The following is an 18,030-nucleotide window of genomic DNA, read 5'->3' on the forward strand; positions in this document are numbered from 1 at the left end:
CTAGGATCTGTCGACGAGAGGAAAGAGGGATCGAACCACAAATCCTCGCTCCAATCGACAGTTGATCCTGATCGAGACCTGCTCTTGCTTCCGCTTCACACCCTCCCATCGTAGATTTGATTTTGATTTTGATTTTGATTCTGCGTTTGGATCATCTTCCTCGTGGTTGGACTCTAAATGACCTCCGCGCCCCCGTTGGATGCTTCTTCCGCTCAATCTCAGCGGCAGCAGCAGATACTGCCTCCGAAGAAGCCGCAGACCAAGAGCGCAACGCTGATCTTCGACGAGATCTCCAAGCTCTTCTCGCTTCCCATCGCCGAGGCCGCTCCTATCTTAGGTAATGCCGCAAGAAAACCTCCTGCATGTGAGTCCCCGCTTTTGTTTCTTAATTGTTCGCTGTGTGTCTTTGAGCATTTGGATTGGGAAGCGCGTTTTTCATCATCCCACTTTGGTTTTTGTTCATTGCGATCCGAAAGGATTTGGCTTTTTCATCTGGCAGTTAACTCCTATTGTTTTAATTTGGGTCTTTGACCACTTAGGTGTCCTTAAACCATGTGTATGCACAGAGATTTGAATCGGCCAATGATGTTCATCCAATGATCATGCATCAAAAGCTTGATCATGAAGAGATACAAAATTACATTATGATATTAGATTAGACAGTTGCGTTGTGGAGGTACCTGAGAGCGTAAAATTCAGATTGGACAATTAGAAATTTGTGACCAAGAGTTCTTCTCTATCCATACTTCTCTGAGTATATATGACTTGTTTGTTTTTGACATGAAAGTTCCTGCGTGAGATGCAAGAATCAACAGCTAAGAAGCATGTATACTAGAAAAAAAATTAATAACCCAAACTCTATCATGGAATAAGACAATAGTGGTAAAATTGTAGGTACTCCAAGATCTGGAATCGCTAGAGATACTTGTGTTAACATGATTTTTTATATCTGATGTGGAGATAAAGTAATGATCCATGTGGCTTGCCCTTGACTTGGTCAAAAGAGGGTACGAGTGGTATGATCCGGACTTGGTCAACATAGACCCCTCATGGTGTGCTAACTGACTGGCCAAATTGAGTCAATCCGGCTATATTGACCACCTCAGCTCGGCCACCCTCCCGAGGAGTCTTTCTAACAAAGGCTTATCTCTCCCAAGGAGTCTTCCCAACAAAGATCTACCTCCCAATTAGTCTTCCCAATAAAGGTCTATCTCTCCCGAGGAATTTTTCCAACAAAGGCCTACCTCTCCCGAGGAGTCTTCTCAATAAAGGACGACCTCCTCAGCCCCTAGCTCTGCTCGACTCTATCGACCGCAGCTCTACTAGGCTCTGTCGACCTTCGCAGCTTTGCTCGACACTGCGACCTCCTCAGCTTTGCTCGGCTCTACCTGAGCCCTTTAGCTCAGCTCTACCGACCTCTTCAGCTCAGCCATCGGACGTGGGTAAGGTGATGCGACCCCACTCTCTACTTGAATGTGAGACAACATGGTCAATAGAATGAGATGATAGGACCTACAGAGCATGATGATGTGACATCCCTCATGGCAAACGTGGGACAACATGGTCAACAGAATGGGATAACAGGACCTACAGAGCATGGTGATGTGACATCCCTTGTGGCAAACGTGGGATAACACGGTCAACAAGACATGGGATGACATGACCCTTAGAGTATGGTGATAGGTTACCCCATACTTGTACGAAATGTCTCATATGTCAGGACATGGAGTACGTGGACACCATCTCTCACCTAGGGGGAATGTATAAAAGCAAGCCCACTCTTGTGGGCAGAGGTATCCACACAAGCCCAGAAAACCTTTCCTCCATTTACCTGCTATGCTCCCTTTCTTGCCTTTAGGATCTGACTTGAGCTTCAGAGTGGCTGAGCCAAGGTCCGTCTTGGCCTCCATTCTAACTCTTGTTGAGTTTTGCAGAGAGCCAAGCAATCCCTTTTTGGCCAGATCGTTGGAGACCGGTCAACCCTAAAGACAATTCATCGGTGGTTCGCCCCTCCAAGTCTCTCAGTCAGGAACAATATCCTTTTTTGTGTGTGTATGTTTGATAGTCTCGCTCCTTGTTTTCTCCAAATATTGAATAACCAATCTATTTATTATGTTATGGTAACTTGCATACTATAAAACAAAACATTTTGGATGAATTAGACCTTTCACATGCAGAACAAATCATAAAATGGAGACACAGCTTCGTATATATACAAAAAATCATAACCAATAATTATTTGTACAAAACAAAATTTTATTTGTACAAATACAAAATGCAGGTATTAGTACAATTTTTTTATTCTATGTTGTAGTATTTCAATAAATTTAGCTCGATTGAAAGGTATTGAACTTGGGGGTTTTCTTTTGTCAAAATGGAATACCCTTACTTTTTCTTGTCTAGCATTTTACGATTAAGATTGTGTTGTTGTGCCAGAGGGAGGGTAGCTATACTGAGTCAATATACTTTAAATAAATCTTTGGCACAAGATTGATGATCTCACAATGATACAATACTAGTAATTTTCCATTTATCGATCCCATCTTTCAAGGAATTAATTCTCCTTTTGTTTTTAAATATACAAAAATTTGTGGATTTAGATATTTCCCTATTCATTGTGGGTTGGCTATTTCATCGCTAAAAGTTTAGCTTGTGATGTTTAGAAATCTTGTAATGAGGGAGTAGGTACCTGGGAGATGGTTCCCAGGACGGATAGGAGCCTGGGGAAGTGGAAAGGTGGAATTGAAGCAAAGCATAGGCTCATGATTTCTTAACTCTCTGGAAAGCTCCTGCCTTAGAGCTCTCGTACTTAGTGACGAGTTCGAGCCTTAGAAGCATGCTTTGGGATAGGTAGGGATGAAACATTTGTTATAGATGTTTGATTTTCGATTCAACATCTGCGTGGACCTGGGCAATTGATCACCAAATGCAGTTCCATATCATGTGAAACTCATTGATCTGAAGTGACCAGTTAGTGTGGCTATCCAATGGGGTGCCGGTCCGTCTGCTGCTAGAAGTGTACTATCTGTGCTTTCTTTCTACATGTGTGTGCTACGCAAATGGAAAGATTTCGGCTAAATGAACCCGGACCTTCTAGTTCTTTCATTTTTTTTCTCCAACCAAACCAGTTTTTGTAGAGAGCCAACAAGGATTCCATTGATAATTAACCATATTGATTCTTTGGGACAACTTGATGAATTTAGTAAATCCTTTTAGGAGGCCCCCAATGGAATTTGCTTTTACTATTTTTTTGTTTGTTTGGACTTGTTGAATTTGTTAGAAATTTTTTTTGTATATTGAAAAGTGTATTGTATGCTTCTATCTAGGTTTGTTTGTCTATTCCCTATCAGTTCATACATATATATACCGTGGATGAACCTTGTTCAGTAAGAAATAATTCTTTCATGGATGTATCTTCTATATATGGATCATTATATCCAACATATATATATATATATATATATATATATCTTACTCCCTACCTTTCATTTTTCCAGTGTGACTTTAAAGAGTGCAAGAGTCGATATTCATTCATTTTTTTCTCGTCCTATCTCTTCCCTTTCCAAATCAAACAAGAGGAATGTCTCATTTTAACTTAGTGTATCTTTTCTTTATCCTTATCTCTTTTTTCTTAGCACCTATTATCTTACTATAACTATATATAATAAACAATTAAATTATAAGTTGCTAATAACTATGAAATTACATGTATGTGTGTGTACTTACTATTGACTTTACAACTGATTAATATTTATTTCCTAAAACTTATTTCCTAAAAAATAAACTCAGGAATGGAAGAAACTGTTAGAGTGAGGAAAGAGAGTTATTAATGCTATGAAAAAGCTCACTAATATATGTACAATATTTTATTACTGAGAAGTCTTTTCTTGTGCCCTCATAAGGAGGTTCAGTGTTTGGTAACAACATGTTGCAGGATTGTGGAGCCTGATTGGTTTGTTATCTATTTGTTGGCTTATGCATACTCTTGGTGGCATGATATTTGATTTTATATAGGTTTCCCAATCTGATATTTATTTCATATTCACCATAGGTTCCTAGTATTCTGCAAGAGAAGTTAGATATTGCAGGAACCAAATAAATGAAATTCAAAAGTTGGGCTGGAGTTAAAAAACAGGTTGGTTCCTATTCCGCCAAAATCTCGCTATAAGGAAAATGCCTGCCTACCTTGGTGCTTATGTTGCCTACCTTAGTGCTTAAACACTCCTTGACAAAACAGGTTAAAGCACTAATAAATTAAAGAGGCAGCAAAAGAATTTGATATGAGTCAAGTGGATGAGATTCAATTAATTGATGTTTAAGCAAATAAATGAGAAATTTTCACATGAACTCTTTGAATAATAAACACAGAGTTATAGTGCTATAAAATATTGGGAAAAAATAGATGCAGTAAATCAATGTTGGTTACTAAATCATGATATAATCGATAGCAAAGTTAGTATTAAGAGATAGCAACTGCAGTACCAACAGTTGTTAGTAAGTACTTCCTAGTTTCTACTTTTGGGATTTTGATAGTTAAGATTTTCTTTTCAAAAATTTTTCCTTGAAATTAGGCATTAAGAATGATATCTGATAGTTGCATTATGTGTTGTATAGGAGTTTGTACAAGTGTCTTGAAGAAGGTATGCCGTGACTATGGCATCGTACGGTGGCCTTATCGCAAGGTAGATTGATGAAATAAGTTTACAATCTGCAATCCTGTATTATTTTCTTTTTCTGTTGCGTATCTTGTTGTTTCTTGTGTAAATATGTTTTTTTTTGGGTATGTCCATGCATGCTTCAAGAATGCTGGATCTAGATTTTAAATACATGCTTTTAGCCATGCTATCCAACTCAACGATTAAAAAAGAAGTATTTCTTTTTCTTCTTTGACAAACATTCCAACTTTCTATTTGGCTTTGAACCCTATTTCAAGGGGTGTTTAGGTAGGAGTAATACTGTTTCAGAGGGCAGTTAATACATGCAATTTATTTCCTAAAATTCATCACATATCATACATATATATATATATATATATTATTGTTCCAACCGTTTTTACTGCTAGTTGATTCTATACTACCTTTTAAAATTCATCTTTTTTCTTAATCTTTTGAAAGGGGACCTTGGTATTAAGAATTATTTGTATGCATAGAGATGATTGCAAGGGTTGATTATGTCAACTTCAATCGAACAATGGAGATATTTGCTGCTATGAAGTGAGAAAACAAGATTTTTTCATTAGGATAGAGTTAAGGCATATTGTCATTATGATTAACCATATAAAAAGTTTTCAGTGATTTGTTACATTGCAAGTAATCATCTTTCATGGCCATACTTGTTTTTTCTTCAATAAGCCTGAACAATAGAAATAAGTGCAACTTGTGCATTATAACTTTTCTGTGCTTCTTTATCTTCAACTGAACAAATATTTGGACATCTCATGTTCTTTGTAGTTCCTTGCTGGGAAAACCGTGGATGATATTAGAAGGGAGGTTGCTAAGGAGAGGGCTGAGATAATTGATGTATCAAAGACAACCAACCAAAGAAATCTTGTTTCCAATGTGATTTCTTCTCCCAGTGGTTCCTTATCAACCTTGTGAGTGCAGTTCCTTTCTGTTTCATTGAGATTAATCCTTGTTCAGCCATTATTTTGTCACCTGATGCAAGCATGCTTTATCAGACCTTTTTTCCCTTTTTAGCCTTGTTAGCCAAATATTTATCTGAACTTTTTAACCTGTAAATGTAATGCCATGAATGTAAAACCAGCTTGTTAAATATTGTGCTTGAATTGGAAGGCATGATTTTTTTATTTTTTATTTTTTATTTTGTATGTGTTGCATTTAGAGAAAACATAAAAAATTATACATTTAATTTTCTCACAACTTCTTCATTTCCTTAATTTTCTCACAACTTCTTCATTTCTTCGTGGATGAGTATTTGAAGAAAATAGGCAAATTTTTGTGTGTCAAATTTCACAAATTATCTGCCTCGATAGCTATCCATTTTTAACCATGAGATTGTTTCAGTGCAAATCTGAACAGAAATTGCTGAATGTATAGGAAATTGGCTTGGCTCAAATTGTTCGACTCACCTGATAATGATACGAAGGGTAGAACTGACTGATCTATGAATGATGCAAACTGGTTGTGAAATGGGTTAAGCTTACTGACCTCTGGAATTTACAGACAAATACAGCTAGTTAGATATCTTCGATAAACACTATAGCAGAGTATCTGATACAATTGCTGTTAACTAGGCAAATGTCTTCATCTTGTAGTCTTGTGGACTAATAGTGTAATGATCATTTTTTTAATAGATCAGAGCGCCTTCATAAATTTATATGCACTTGTGCTGATTACATAGCTACCTTGGTCGTTGGATGCAATTAGAAATGCTTTTAAACTAATTTGATATTCTTTTCTTCATTAAATGAACCATTTCTTCTTACTGTATTCTATGGCTGCCCCCAACTGTTGGCTTTTTGTTAGTAACCAAGACAATTTTTAAATTATACTTTTCATTTATATTTAAATAAATTTTAGTTTTATTGTTGCTAATCAAGTCTTTATGTTAGTAATCGACATTTTTTAAATTATACTTTTCTAGGTGCTTGTATTTTTTTCCCCCTCCAAACTTGAGTAATGAAGTAGCTTTCTGAATTCATTCTCCCCTAAATGTACAAGGGAGCATTTTCAAACAAAGCGAGTCATCCTGCTTTGTAAGTGGTTTGCTAACCTAAATGCTTTGATGCAAATAATACTTTATAGACAATCAAGCACGTGCTTTTCTTATTCAGAGTTCCTTAAATTTAACTAGTCATAGAACAACATAATTTGAATATAAATGAACATAATCAATTCAATCAAACCAAACTAGAAATGATGTCTATCACATGAACTTAACTGATATGGGCTAGTTGTAGATCCTATATCTTATATGCAGTGGTGGTTCCAATCCTGAATTTGTTTCAGCTGCTTGTATCCTAGGTGCAGTGGACTTTGATTTACAGATGAAACATATATTTCATACTAGGTATATTTCTACGTATGGATATTTTATGTTTTGAGAATATTCATGAGAGATGCTAGTGAAGCGCAAGGTTGGCGAGGGCCCTATCTCTCGAATGTGCAAACTTTCTCACACTTTGTTTGTTCACCATCTCTCATTTGGAATATGTGTTGATCTCTGTTTATAGTTTACTTGTATGAAATAATCTCGCATATGAAGTATGGACCATGTGCTTGGTATCCGAATCGTCTATTAATGCAACGGGACTGGTTTGACTTCTAGTTCCAAAGGTTAATTGGCTGAACGGGTTCAGTTAATTTGTTTTGGCTAATGGAATTTTGTTTGTTTGTTTCTCCTGTGTACAGGACAGGATACCCTGCCCAGGATCCTCCCAAAATGCAGCAAGTTGCGCTTACTGGGAATGCTTCGCCACAAGTAAATAGGTTTATACAAAATGGATTGCCTATGAACCAATCAAAACATATCCCCACCTTCATGGATGAATTCAAATATGGGTTTCCGACCAATGGTTTATCATCACATTCAGTCAAATGGTGGGGAGTTAGCGGGCATGAAGATGCTGATGATGGCACTCTACTGGGAGAAACTGCAATTGAAAAGGAGGAGAATCAGGAAATGCAAGAATTATCAAATGATGATGAAGAACCTGATTCTGGTGCAGAGGATAATGATACTGTAAGTAAGCCTTCTGCTTCGTTGTGCTCGCTGAGACGAAAAGCTGTTGATTATGGACGGGAATCCCTCGGTAAAGGGATCGGAATACCAAACAGACCTACTAAGAAGCAGAAGTTAACACTAACCCAAGTATTTGGGTCATCTGTAACAGAAAGTTGGAGCATCAACTTTTCTTGAGCCCTTTGGTGTCATAAAATCTCCATGATAATGACACTACTTTGTATGACTAGTGGCTGGCTAGGCAAATGCAATTAGTATAGTTTGTTTAATTAATGGTTAATATTCTTGAATACTTGCAAGTCAGATAATTGGGTCAGATCTGGTGCTGAAAAATCCAAATACCAAGTTTTCTTGATCTTTTAAAAGTTTGTTAGTTTGTAAATTTTATTAAATATATGTAGCACATATGTAAGTTGTATCAAATCAATGATAGATAGTTTTGCACAAGTAATATAATTTTTAAAATTCTAGTGCAATATAATTAATTAGCTCTTAGTCATTTTAATCTTTTTAATATCTTTGAATTATAGCTATTTTGGCCTCCTCAAGTTTTTAAAATTCTAGTGCAACATAATTATCTAATGCAAACTTATATAAAAAAATAATAATAAATCTCAGTCAGTTTATGGATATATAATATATATATAGGGATAGTAGATTCCGACCACAGTCCCAAGAAGAGATTTTCCACCACCACCATGTAAATATATATATATATATATAGCGGCCAATATATATATATATATATATATATATATATATATAAAAATTTCTACAAAAATATATATATATATATATATATATATATATATATTGACTTATTGTGAAAATTTCTTAAATACACCGTAAAAGGTCGAACCGCAGGTGCTTGAGAGACAACCTGGATATCCTACCGTTGTTTTTTTCATTGCCCCGGAGACAATGCAAACTTTATAAACCAAAAGGTCATTTCTCGAGAACATAGTATGAGTTTTGGTTTGTCCATAAAATTTTCTATTGATACAATTACTTTAATGAGGTGAATCCGGAGCATGCATGAAAATGAGGCAATGTAGCTATGCAAAAATCTCACAATGTAGAAAACCAGGACGATGTGTTATCTCTTCTTCAGTTTTTAGATTTGCCTCTTTCACAGATGACCGTGACCTTTGGACCAGAACAAAACCCTAATGAAGTACCTTTAACCCAAGTTGATGCTCAATTGTGTCGTCTCTGTATAACCTAGCTACCATGCCAATTAATCTCTTCATTAAGTTCTGCAAGGAACTTCTTCTAATTCAGTTTTAAAAAATTAATTAATATAATTGCCTATTCGTTTTAACTTCTTGTTCAGCTAGCAAACAGAAATTTCATCATTAATTCTATTTCTTATTTTAAATTAAATCTTCAAAGCCGGCCAGCTGTTTCTATGGTGGCGTAAGAATTAAGATCCTGAGCCCAGGAATTAATCCACTTGATTTTATTATTGCCATCGAAGAGGATCACACTTTATTATATATATTCAACTAGATCAAGAAGCTAATTCAAAGAAGCCAGGTAGGTAGGGGAGGGACAAAAGACAAGTTAATTAAACTAAATTAAAGAGGGCAATTGGTTGACTGAGATACTATATATATATCTTCTACTCAGAAAAAACCCTAAACAACACTAGGACGGATAGACAGACAGCAAATTAAACTGTAAATAATTAGTCGATTTCAAACTGAACTCAAAGAGTCGTCAAGTAGTAGTCCTCCTTCAATATATTAACTGAAACATAATTAATGAATTATATTAGCTAGCTAGAATAAGGCCAGTCGTGTATAGCATGTGTAACACGCTATATATTCTGGCTTTTTTGTACTGGGAACGATCGATGACCAATTGACATGCATTGCCATCGTCGTCGTCGTCGGCCACCTACTAGGTTTTACTCCAACAGATTAATTAATTAATTAACAGCAGAAACCAGTCTCAAGTCTGTGGTTTCAGACGAACAGGAAGAAGAAGAAGAAGAAGACTATTAATTCTTCACTCTTTCTATTTGTCTTATTCATTATGTTTGAACAGGTAATGGATCGAAGAAATTAATTATATATATGGTGAGGTAGCAGATGAGAATCATAAATTAAACAAGGACAGTCGTAATAAAAGAATTGAAAGAAATCATTATCTTCCGAATTTAATTTACTCCATAAACAAACTAAACTAAAGAAAAATCATCCATCTTCAAGATTAGTGTCATACGAATAGTAGATCGATCTTGTAGTATATATCTTGATGAATCATTAATTAACCTAACCTTCTTAATTTCTAGCTACCACATCAGACCAATGCAAAATTTTCCTTGCATATCAAGTACTAATTAATTTGTCAACATTCAAATTACTTAGCTTCCTTGCTAATTATATTATATTGTAGTAGAATCATCAAAAGTCAACTGCCTTCTGAAACTAGATCGATTCGATAGATTCTCAAAGTAGCTTCTATATATGGCCTTCTTCCTTTTTCTTTTCTTTTCCATGTAGACTTTTGAACATACTTTGGCTTTTGGCCTGAGGTTCCAAATCGTCGTTCGTCTACATTAGCAGCTAGCGTGAATGTTTGACTTCTTTAATTTCTATCTCCAGGCATCTAAAAGATCGATCAACATGCTTCGGATAAAGTCAAACAGATCAAAGAATCTATTGAAAAGATTAATTAGGAGTGTTCTAACAGAAGAAATTAAACTGGAGTTCCTCATATATATATATCTAAAAATTAATATATCAAATCAAAAGATTAAATTTTCCACAGAAAGGAAAAAGAAGGTCAGTTCATCCGCCGGCCGCTGGCGGTGATTGCACGCAGTTGGAACAGTTTCAAAGAATCCAGAGAAAATGTATTGCTGTCTACGTTTGTATATATCCTTTTCCCACGTTGAATTAATAAGCAACTCCAATGCAAGGTTTTTGAAATTAAATTGAATAAAAAAGTTTGAAATATTATGGATGTTAGATTAATTTGAGATTTTTATTTTAAGAATTTCTTTTAAAATTAGAAATGTGGATGGATGGGGCCATTTGAACTTTTATCTACTCATCTTGAAAAATAGAATAAATTGATATAAATTTTGTGATAGATTATGATAAACTAGTTATACATTTTAAACAAAAATGTATATAAAAATATAATAAATTATTATTTTTTCAAATAACACTTTTATACAAATAAAAATATTATATTTTTGGTTAAAGCTTAATTACTATATAATAGCTTTTTCAAGTAGTCTTGCTCAAAATTTCATGACAATATAACATTTGTAGTACATGACTATTTTTAATATTTTGATGATTTTAAAAGTATGAATAATATCCAATGTTCTTATATACATCTATTTATTTAGTTTTTATTTTAAAATTAAAATATTCATATAATAAAATTATTATATTTTTAAAAAAATAAATGTATTACACTTATAGGTTTGGTATGTTTTTCATTTCAAAGTAAATAAAAAACTCAAAATGGTCATGACATTTTGTGAGTTTTTTTATAAAAAAAATCAAATAGATAAATGCAAACTGTAGAAGTAATTCATACCTGCCTTACAGCAATCAAAAGATTTAAAATGATCTTATAATAGTTTTAATTAAAATTATTAGATGACATTTATACATGTCCATTTTTATCAAAATTTTAATATATTTTTTCATACATTTAATGTAATCACTGTTACTTTTTAAAATTTTCTTGTTTCTGTAATAATTAATTGTTTAAAATTTATAACTTTTTAAAAATATATATTAAAGATTTATGATATAATTTATACGATACATAAAGATAAGGCTAGCAATTGATTAAAAATATCTACGATAAATACTCTTTAATATTTTGAAATATGACAGACGAAATAAATTGAATATATTTAATGAGACAGAGTCTAACTGACAGCTTCAAAAAGAAGACACTTCAAAACAGGGAATAGGAAAATCCACCCACTGGAAACTCGAAACGCGTCCCTCGCTCCGTCACGCGCGGGCGGGCTTTCCTGTTCGCTGGTCGGAGAGCCGCTGCCGGCCGCGGCAGTGGGCCCCAGTCAAAGGAGGAGCGGTTGACGGATTCTATTCTCTCACGTGGACTCCGCCTGCCCAATCGGAGCGACCGCAAGCGGATCTGCATTGAAACGGTCACATCGCCGCGTCAGCCCGCGGTTACCCATTTTTCCAATCAATAGCGACGGCGGTAGCGTGTTGGGTAGAACACCGCGATCACGTTGAAAGTTAGGGTTTTCCGAAGCGTGGAAGTCATTGCGGTAGAACAATGTATCTCGCACTCCTCCAACTCCACCGATCGATCGGTCTCTCCAGCTGTCGTCACGCTGACGCACCGTGTGACGCCATCTCTGCTCCCCTTGCCGTCCATATATTGCCCTTCCCCATCTCATCGGTTCAAACTTTGGACTTCGTCGTCTCTCCTCCTCCTTCTTCTTCTTCTTCTTCTTCTTCGATCATCTCCCTCCTGTGTTGCCATAATTGGCGACGATCGACCGGCTAACTTATGGAGAAACGACGACCTCTCACTTTCGACACATCGGATCCGCTCTTTCTTTCTGCTTCCATGGGCTTCGGGGAACTCCCTCTAGACGTACGGCGATCGAGGGCGGCGGTGGCGGACGACCACGAGGTGGCAAGCAGCGACCGCCGAGCCGATGTCTGCGAGATGGATTTGTTTCCGGCGAAGAAGACGAGTACTTGCCCGGCGAAATCGGATCTCGCACCCAGGAGTACTACTGCCGTAAAGAAGGAAGAAGACACCATTCAAGTTTGTGATCGTCATTCGAAAACTATATATATATATATATATATCGATCAGTATGTGAAATTCTTGTTAATTATCAAAAAAATTTCCTTTCTTTCTTTTTTGTTTTCTAGACTGCTGCTGGATTCTTGCAACTTCACGCTGCGAATACGCGCAGCGACCAGTCAACGGTGGACGACGGGGCGTCGCGGATGGACGACGATAAGTGTGAGGTAAGACGAGCTCGATCGGTTTGACCGATCGATTTCAGGGATCAGTTCGACGATCTGTTGTAGTTTTATTTTATTAAACAAACTGAATTTCTTTCATCAGCTGGCGGCCATGAAACTGCAGTTGACCCGCGTGAACGAAGAGAACCAGCAACTGAGAGAATTTCTCAACCAAATGACGGCCAAGTACACGTCCCTTCACATGCAAGTCCTCCATCTGCTGCAGGAGCGCGATCGAGTTCCGGGCAGCGCCGCCGAGACCCTTCAATCGCAAGAGGTATATAGTTTACGTTAGGCAAAGGAATTTGGTTATCTGAGATCAGTTACGATCCGAATATATATTTGTTCTTCAGGTTGAGGATGGAAGAAATAATACTGATGACAAATCTGTCGACGAAAGCAGGGCTATCGTTCCGATCAGGCAGTTTATGGATTTGGGGCGGCCGGCGACGAGCGACAACGAGCCGTCCAACTCGTCGACCTCCAGCCCAGATCAGTCGTTGACGTTGTCGCCGCCGCCGCCGGAAACCTCAGAAGTGGCGTCGCTGGGCTACCACGCAAGAGAGAACGTCGTGAACCTCAGCAAAGCGGCTAAGTTGACCCCGGCACCGGCTGCACAGGAGCAAGCCCAAGAAGCCACCATGAGGAAGACCCGTGTCTCGGTGCGAGCTCGATCTGAGGCGCCCATGGTAATGGCTGTCAATTTTAATTAAATGGAGAGAAAAAGAAACTGAATTACGATTAATCTCAGTTGTTTAATCTGATTAATCTTAATTGTTGTAGATTAGTGATGGATGCCAATGGAGGAAGTATGGACAGAAGATGGCCAAGGGAAATCCATGCCCCAGAGCTTACTACAGATGCACCATGGCCGCCGGATGCCCAGTCCGGAAACAAGTAATTGATTTAATATCTCAATTAAGTAGTAATTATGCCTTAATTAATCGTGTTTGACGCGATTAATTATTTAGGTGCAACGGTGCGCGGACGACCGGTCGATCCTAGTGGCGACCTACGAGGGGGCCCACAGCCACTCCCTCCCGCCGGCGGCGATGGCCATGGCTTCCACCACTACAGCCGCCGCGTCGATGCTCCTGTCGGGATCGATGACCAGCGCCGACGCGCTCATGAATCATAATTTCCTCGCGAGGTCTATTCTGCCGGGAGCTTTGTCGTCGTCGAGCATGACGAGCATATCGGCGTCGGCTCCGTTCCCGACCGTCACGTTGGACCTGACCAAGAGCCCCAACCCGCTGCAGTACCAACGGCCGCCGCCGCCGGTAGCGGCAGTGCCTTTCCAGGCCCAATTCCCCTTCATGCCGCCACAGCCGCCGTCCCTTCCGCAAGTCTTCGGCCAGCAGTCGTATTCGTCGGCGCCGGAGAAGGAACCCTCCGGAGTGCCGACAGCTATCGCGGAGTCCGTGAGCGCGGCGACCGCCGCCATCACCGCCGACCCGAATTTCACGGCGGCCCTGACCGCTGCCATCAAGACCATCCTCAGCGGCAACCAAGCGATCGACAACGGCAACGAACACAGACCGAGCAAATCCTGAAGCTTATTAAACTACAAGAGGCACGACCACCGTGATTAAATTAATCTTCCGGCAAAGCGACACTTTGCAGATTTTAGATTGATTTTGTTCGTTTGTTATTTTGGGCGGTGGAATAAAGACGGAACCATAATTTCTCCATTAATTATCTCATTAGGCTTTCGTCTTCGCTTTCAACGTCGAGTGTGGTTGGGAGATAGGGGAAAGGAAAAGAGTGTGTGTCCTGTCGGTTGGGTTTACGTGTGGGGCTCGTCGCCGGCGTTCCAACGTCGTCGCTGGAGGTCAACGATTGCGTCCAGGCACGTGAAGCAGACGAGGATGGATGGCTCAGTATGGAAGGTAGCCTTGAAGGCGATCGAATTCAGACTGGTCAAAGCAAGATTTGACGTGCGACTTTATGTTTATTAGGATCGTTTACTCGGGGATTTGCGACGTATTTGACGTCTCGTGGAGGTCTTTCTTTTGTTTGTAATTGAATTAAAGATGAGAGCGAGGACAAGGAAGAAGGGAAGTTGGAGATGACATGATAGTTGGTCTTGTGCTGGAGAGAGCCTTGGGAAAATTTCTAAAATCTAATTATTAATTATTTCTATTAATACTAATTCATCAATATTTATAATATTATTCTTTTTATAATTAAGTTTGTAAATTTGATCGAATTTTGATGAAATCGAGATAATGTCCTCTCTCATAGTAGTCAATTGTAGTTTTTCAATTTATCACCTCATAAATAATCGTAGATTGACCATGTAATATCACTAGATGACGAATTCTATCTTTTACTTATAGCACAAGAGAAAAAAATTTTCAAAAGCTAATTATTAATTTCTATATTAATACTAATTCATCAATATTTATAATATTATTCTTTTTATAATTAAGGTTGTAAATATAGTGTATCATCCAAAATACTTATGCTATACATAATACATGAATCAAGAGACAGGTTAACTCTCGATGGATAATTTTTTGTTGACTTGGGCTACGTTAGTTGTTATTGGATCCGTTTTCTTCAGCGGGGTCAGCTTATAATGGATCGGGCATGTGCTTGCCGGATGGCGATGGGACGGACAAAACTTGATGAATCAATTCCTCCTAATTGCTTTGCAAAACATCACGTTGCCTCGCTGAAATAAGTCAATCATATGGTAGACGGGGGACCAAGGTGTATCTTGGTATGACCCCTCTGACCTCAAATTAGAGTTGGAGAAGAAAATGAAAAAAAAGAAAGAATGGAGAACAGTAAGAGAAGGCTTCAAGTCAATTGCACATAGTTTGCTTGCTGAAATAAATCAATCAGATGTTAAGCCTAGCATGGTTTGACTCTAACTGACTCCGTCCCTGCGCATGCATGTAACTTCGAAATAGCCGCTAGATTACTGATCATGCTGCTCTGGATCCTCCATGTGCTCGCCCACTAACAAACATCGATCTGGGACGATGCTTCCCATGAAGCATAAGGTTGGAATATAGCCAAAACATTAATGTATATATACTCCCTCATATCCAGTGATTGTGATCATCGAACTCGATCAAATTATATCGATCGCAATCCAATTCCTGTCGGCAGCAGTCCATGGCGTCCCTGATTCACCTTGCGATGTTCCTCCCTGTCGTCTGGGTCTGCTTGCTGGCGAGAGGTACCGGAGGGAGTTCCTCGGCGGACATGTTCGAGAGGTGGATGGCTTACCACCGCCGCACATATAGAGACGAAGCCGAGAAAGTTTACCGGCGCGAGGTGTTCGCCAGGAACTTGGAGTACGTGACTGCCTTCCGTCGAGCCAAAGAACGACGCAGTTACACCATCGGCCTCAACCGCTTCGCCGACCACACCAAGGAAGAATTCATCGCGACTTACACCGGCGGAAACCCTCCATCAGTCGCCTCGGCTCCGGCACCTTCGCCTGCCCCGGCTCCGGCGGAGCCTCCGCCTGCCCCGTTCAAGTATGCAAACACGACTGCCCCCTCCGGCATGGATTGGCGTGACAGAGGAGCAGTGGATCAAGGACCAAGGCGCATGTGGTATAACCAAAACGAGTTTGCTTTTCGATCGAGTAATTTAGTAATTATTTTCTCCATGTGTAGGTTCGTGTTGGGCATTCTCTTCCGTAGCATCGATCGAAAGCATCAGCCAGATTGCCAACGGGGAACTGATATCTTTGTCAGAGCAAGAACTCGTCGCCTGCGACACCAACGACGCAGGGTGCGACGGCGGGCTGCATTACCAGGCCTTTTCCTTCGTCGTCGCCAATGGCGGCATCACCACCGAAGCGAGCTATCCTTACCAGCCAGACCAGACTGCTTGCGACTCGAGCAAATTAGCAGATCACGCAGTCTCCCTGACGAGCTACAGCCTCGTGCCGAGCCACAGCGAGGAGTCGCTCATGAAGGCCGTGGCAAACCAGCCGGTTTCCGTGTCGATCGATGCGAGCGAGTTCATGCTGTACACTGGTGGGATCTTCGACGGGCCTTGCGAGGCCAATCTCAATCACGAAGTGACACTGGTGGGCTATGGAACTGACAGAAACGGGACCAAGTATTGGATAGCCAAGAACTCGTGGGGCACGGCATGGGGTGATCAGGGTTACATGTTACTCGAGAAGGATGTCGATCGAAAGGAAGGGCTTTGTGGTCTCGCCATTAGAGCTTCTTTTCCCATCATCTAGATTTTAGACTATTTTGCCAATCTCAACGATAATGGAAGATCATCGATCTGTGCTTTCCTCTGTTTTAATTGCTTTCTGAAAAATATATAACAATTGATACGGACGTGACTCTTCCTGTGGGCTAGGGATAGGAGTTTTCTGATGGTTAAAGTTTAAGTTGAAGTATCAACGCGAGTCAACATGACTTCGATTTTGTCTCGGCCACCTCCTGTCTCAGTTAGCTCCATCTCGGCCATTTCTCGTCTCGGCTGACTCCGTCTCTGCCACTTCTCGTCTCGGTTGACTTCTCGACCACTTCTTATCAACCAAGCCACTTCTCGTCTCAGCTGACTCCGTTTCGGCCACCGCCTATCTTAGCTAGCTCCGTCTCGACCATCCTAGTCTCGGTCAACCTCTCGTCTCGACTGATTCCGTCTCGGCCAGTCTTGTCTTGGCCACCCTCATCTTAGCCAACCTCACCTCAACAGATCTACTATCTCAGCCACTCCACCTCACCCTGGTTAGTCCCTAACCTTAGTTATGGGTCTTTGACACACTAGCCTTATGCGCCATTGACTAAAGAAGGACTTGTCTGCTAGTAACATAGGTTTGAGTCCCTCTGATACCCCTCCTTTCTACGCCACCGTACATATGGCGTATCAAGCCGTCAGACGTGGCCTCTCTCTAACCTCCTAGCTCTGTATACATATACCGCTAAAAGAAAAATATTGGTGTCAGATCCGATATCCTCCAATGTTTTTTCCTGACATATGTGGCCAAAAGGGGAGGGGACAGAGAGGAGTTACTTTCTATAGCAGATGACGGCACACGAAGGGAGAAGTCATCCGATCCTGCAGATGAAGTTATTAAAAAAGTAACTCATTACCATGCAAAAGGTTTGATTTTGAATTAAACTTTTATTATGCTTGTTACTATTTTGCTCTTCGTTCTCCACATTCTCGGCAAAACCCTGATTTGAATATCAGAATAGTTTATCAGTGTGTTTCATACTCAATTCCGTTTCTGTACCCGTCTGACGTCTTCCTCATGTCTGGTCCAAGGATGTCCTCATTAGATAGTTCGTTAATTGGTGCGTTTCATGTTCAATGAATTATGATTTTAGATTATTCATGTTTGTGGATCTTCTTT

General features: G+C 39.5%; 2 protein-coding genes and 1 pseudogene across 2 annotated transcripts; all 3 read left to right on the forward strand.

Moving 5' to 3' along the window:
* On the forward strand, nt 1–8,031 carry LOC141811874 (uncharacterized). Its single transcript, XM_074699947.1, has 4 exons — nt 1–337; nt 4,615–4,682; nt 5,451–5,593; nt 7,371–8,031. The coding sequence occupies exons 1-4, from the start codon at nt 178–180 to the stop codon at nt 7,876–7,878; spliced, it is 879 nt and encodes a 292-aa protein (XP_074556048.1). The 5' UTR covers nt 1–177; the 3' UTR covers nt 7,879–8,031.
* A 4,068-nt stretch (nt 8,032–12,099) lies between these two features.
* Nucleotides 12,100–14,381, forward strand: LOC141848610 (putative WRKY transcription factor 31). The gene is made up of 6 exons (XM_074736658.1): nt 12,100–12,480; nt 12,591–12,689; nt 12,790–12,963; nt 13,040–13,375; nt 13,470–13,583; nt 13,658–14,381. The coding sequence occupies exons 1-6, from the start codon at nt 12,217–12,219 to the stop codon at nt 14,237–14,239; spliced, it is 1,569 nt and encodes a 522-aa protein (XP_074592759.1). The 5' UTR covers nt 12,100–12,216; the 3' UTR covers nt 14,240–14,381.
* Nucleotides 14,382–15,812: 1,431 nt separating this feature from the next.
* LOC141848611 (senescence-specific cysteine protease SAG12-like) lies at nt 15,813–16,902 on the forward strand (annotated as a pseudogene).
* Nucleotides 16,903–18,030: the final 1,128 nt, after the last annotated feature.

Source organism: Curcuma longa, chromosome 17 (assembly GCF_044706935.1).
Source record: "Curcuma longa cultivar G26 ecotype Majalengka, Jawa Barat chromosome 17, ITB_CL_G26_1.1, whole genome shotgun sequence".
Classification (NCBI taxonomy): Eukaryota; Viridiplantae; Streptophyta; class Magnoliopsida; order Zingiberales; family Zingiberaceae; genus Curcuma; species Curcuma longa.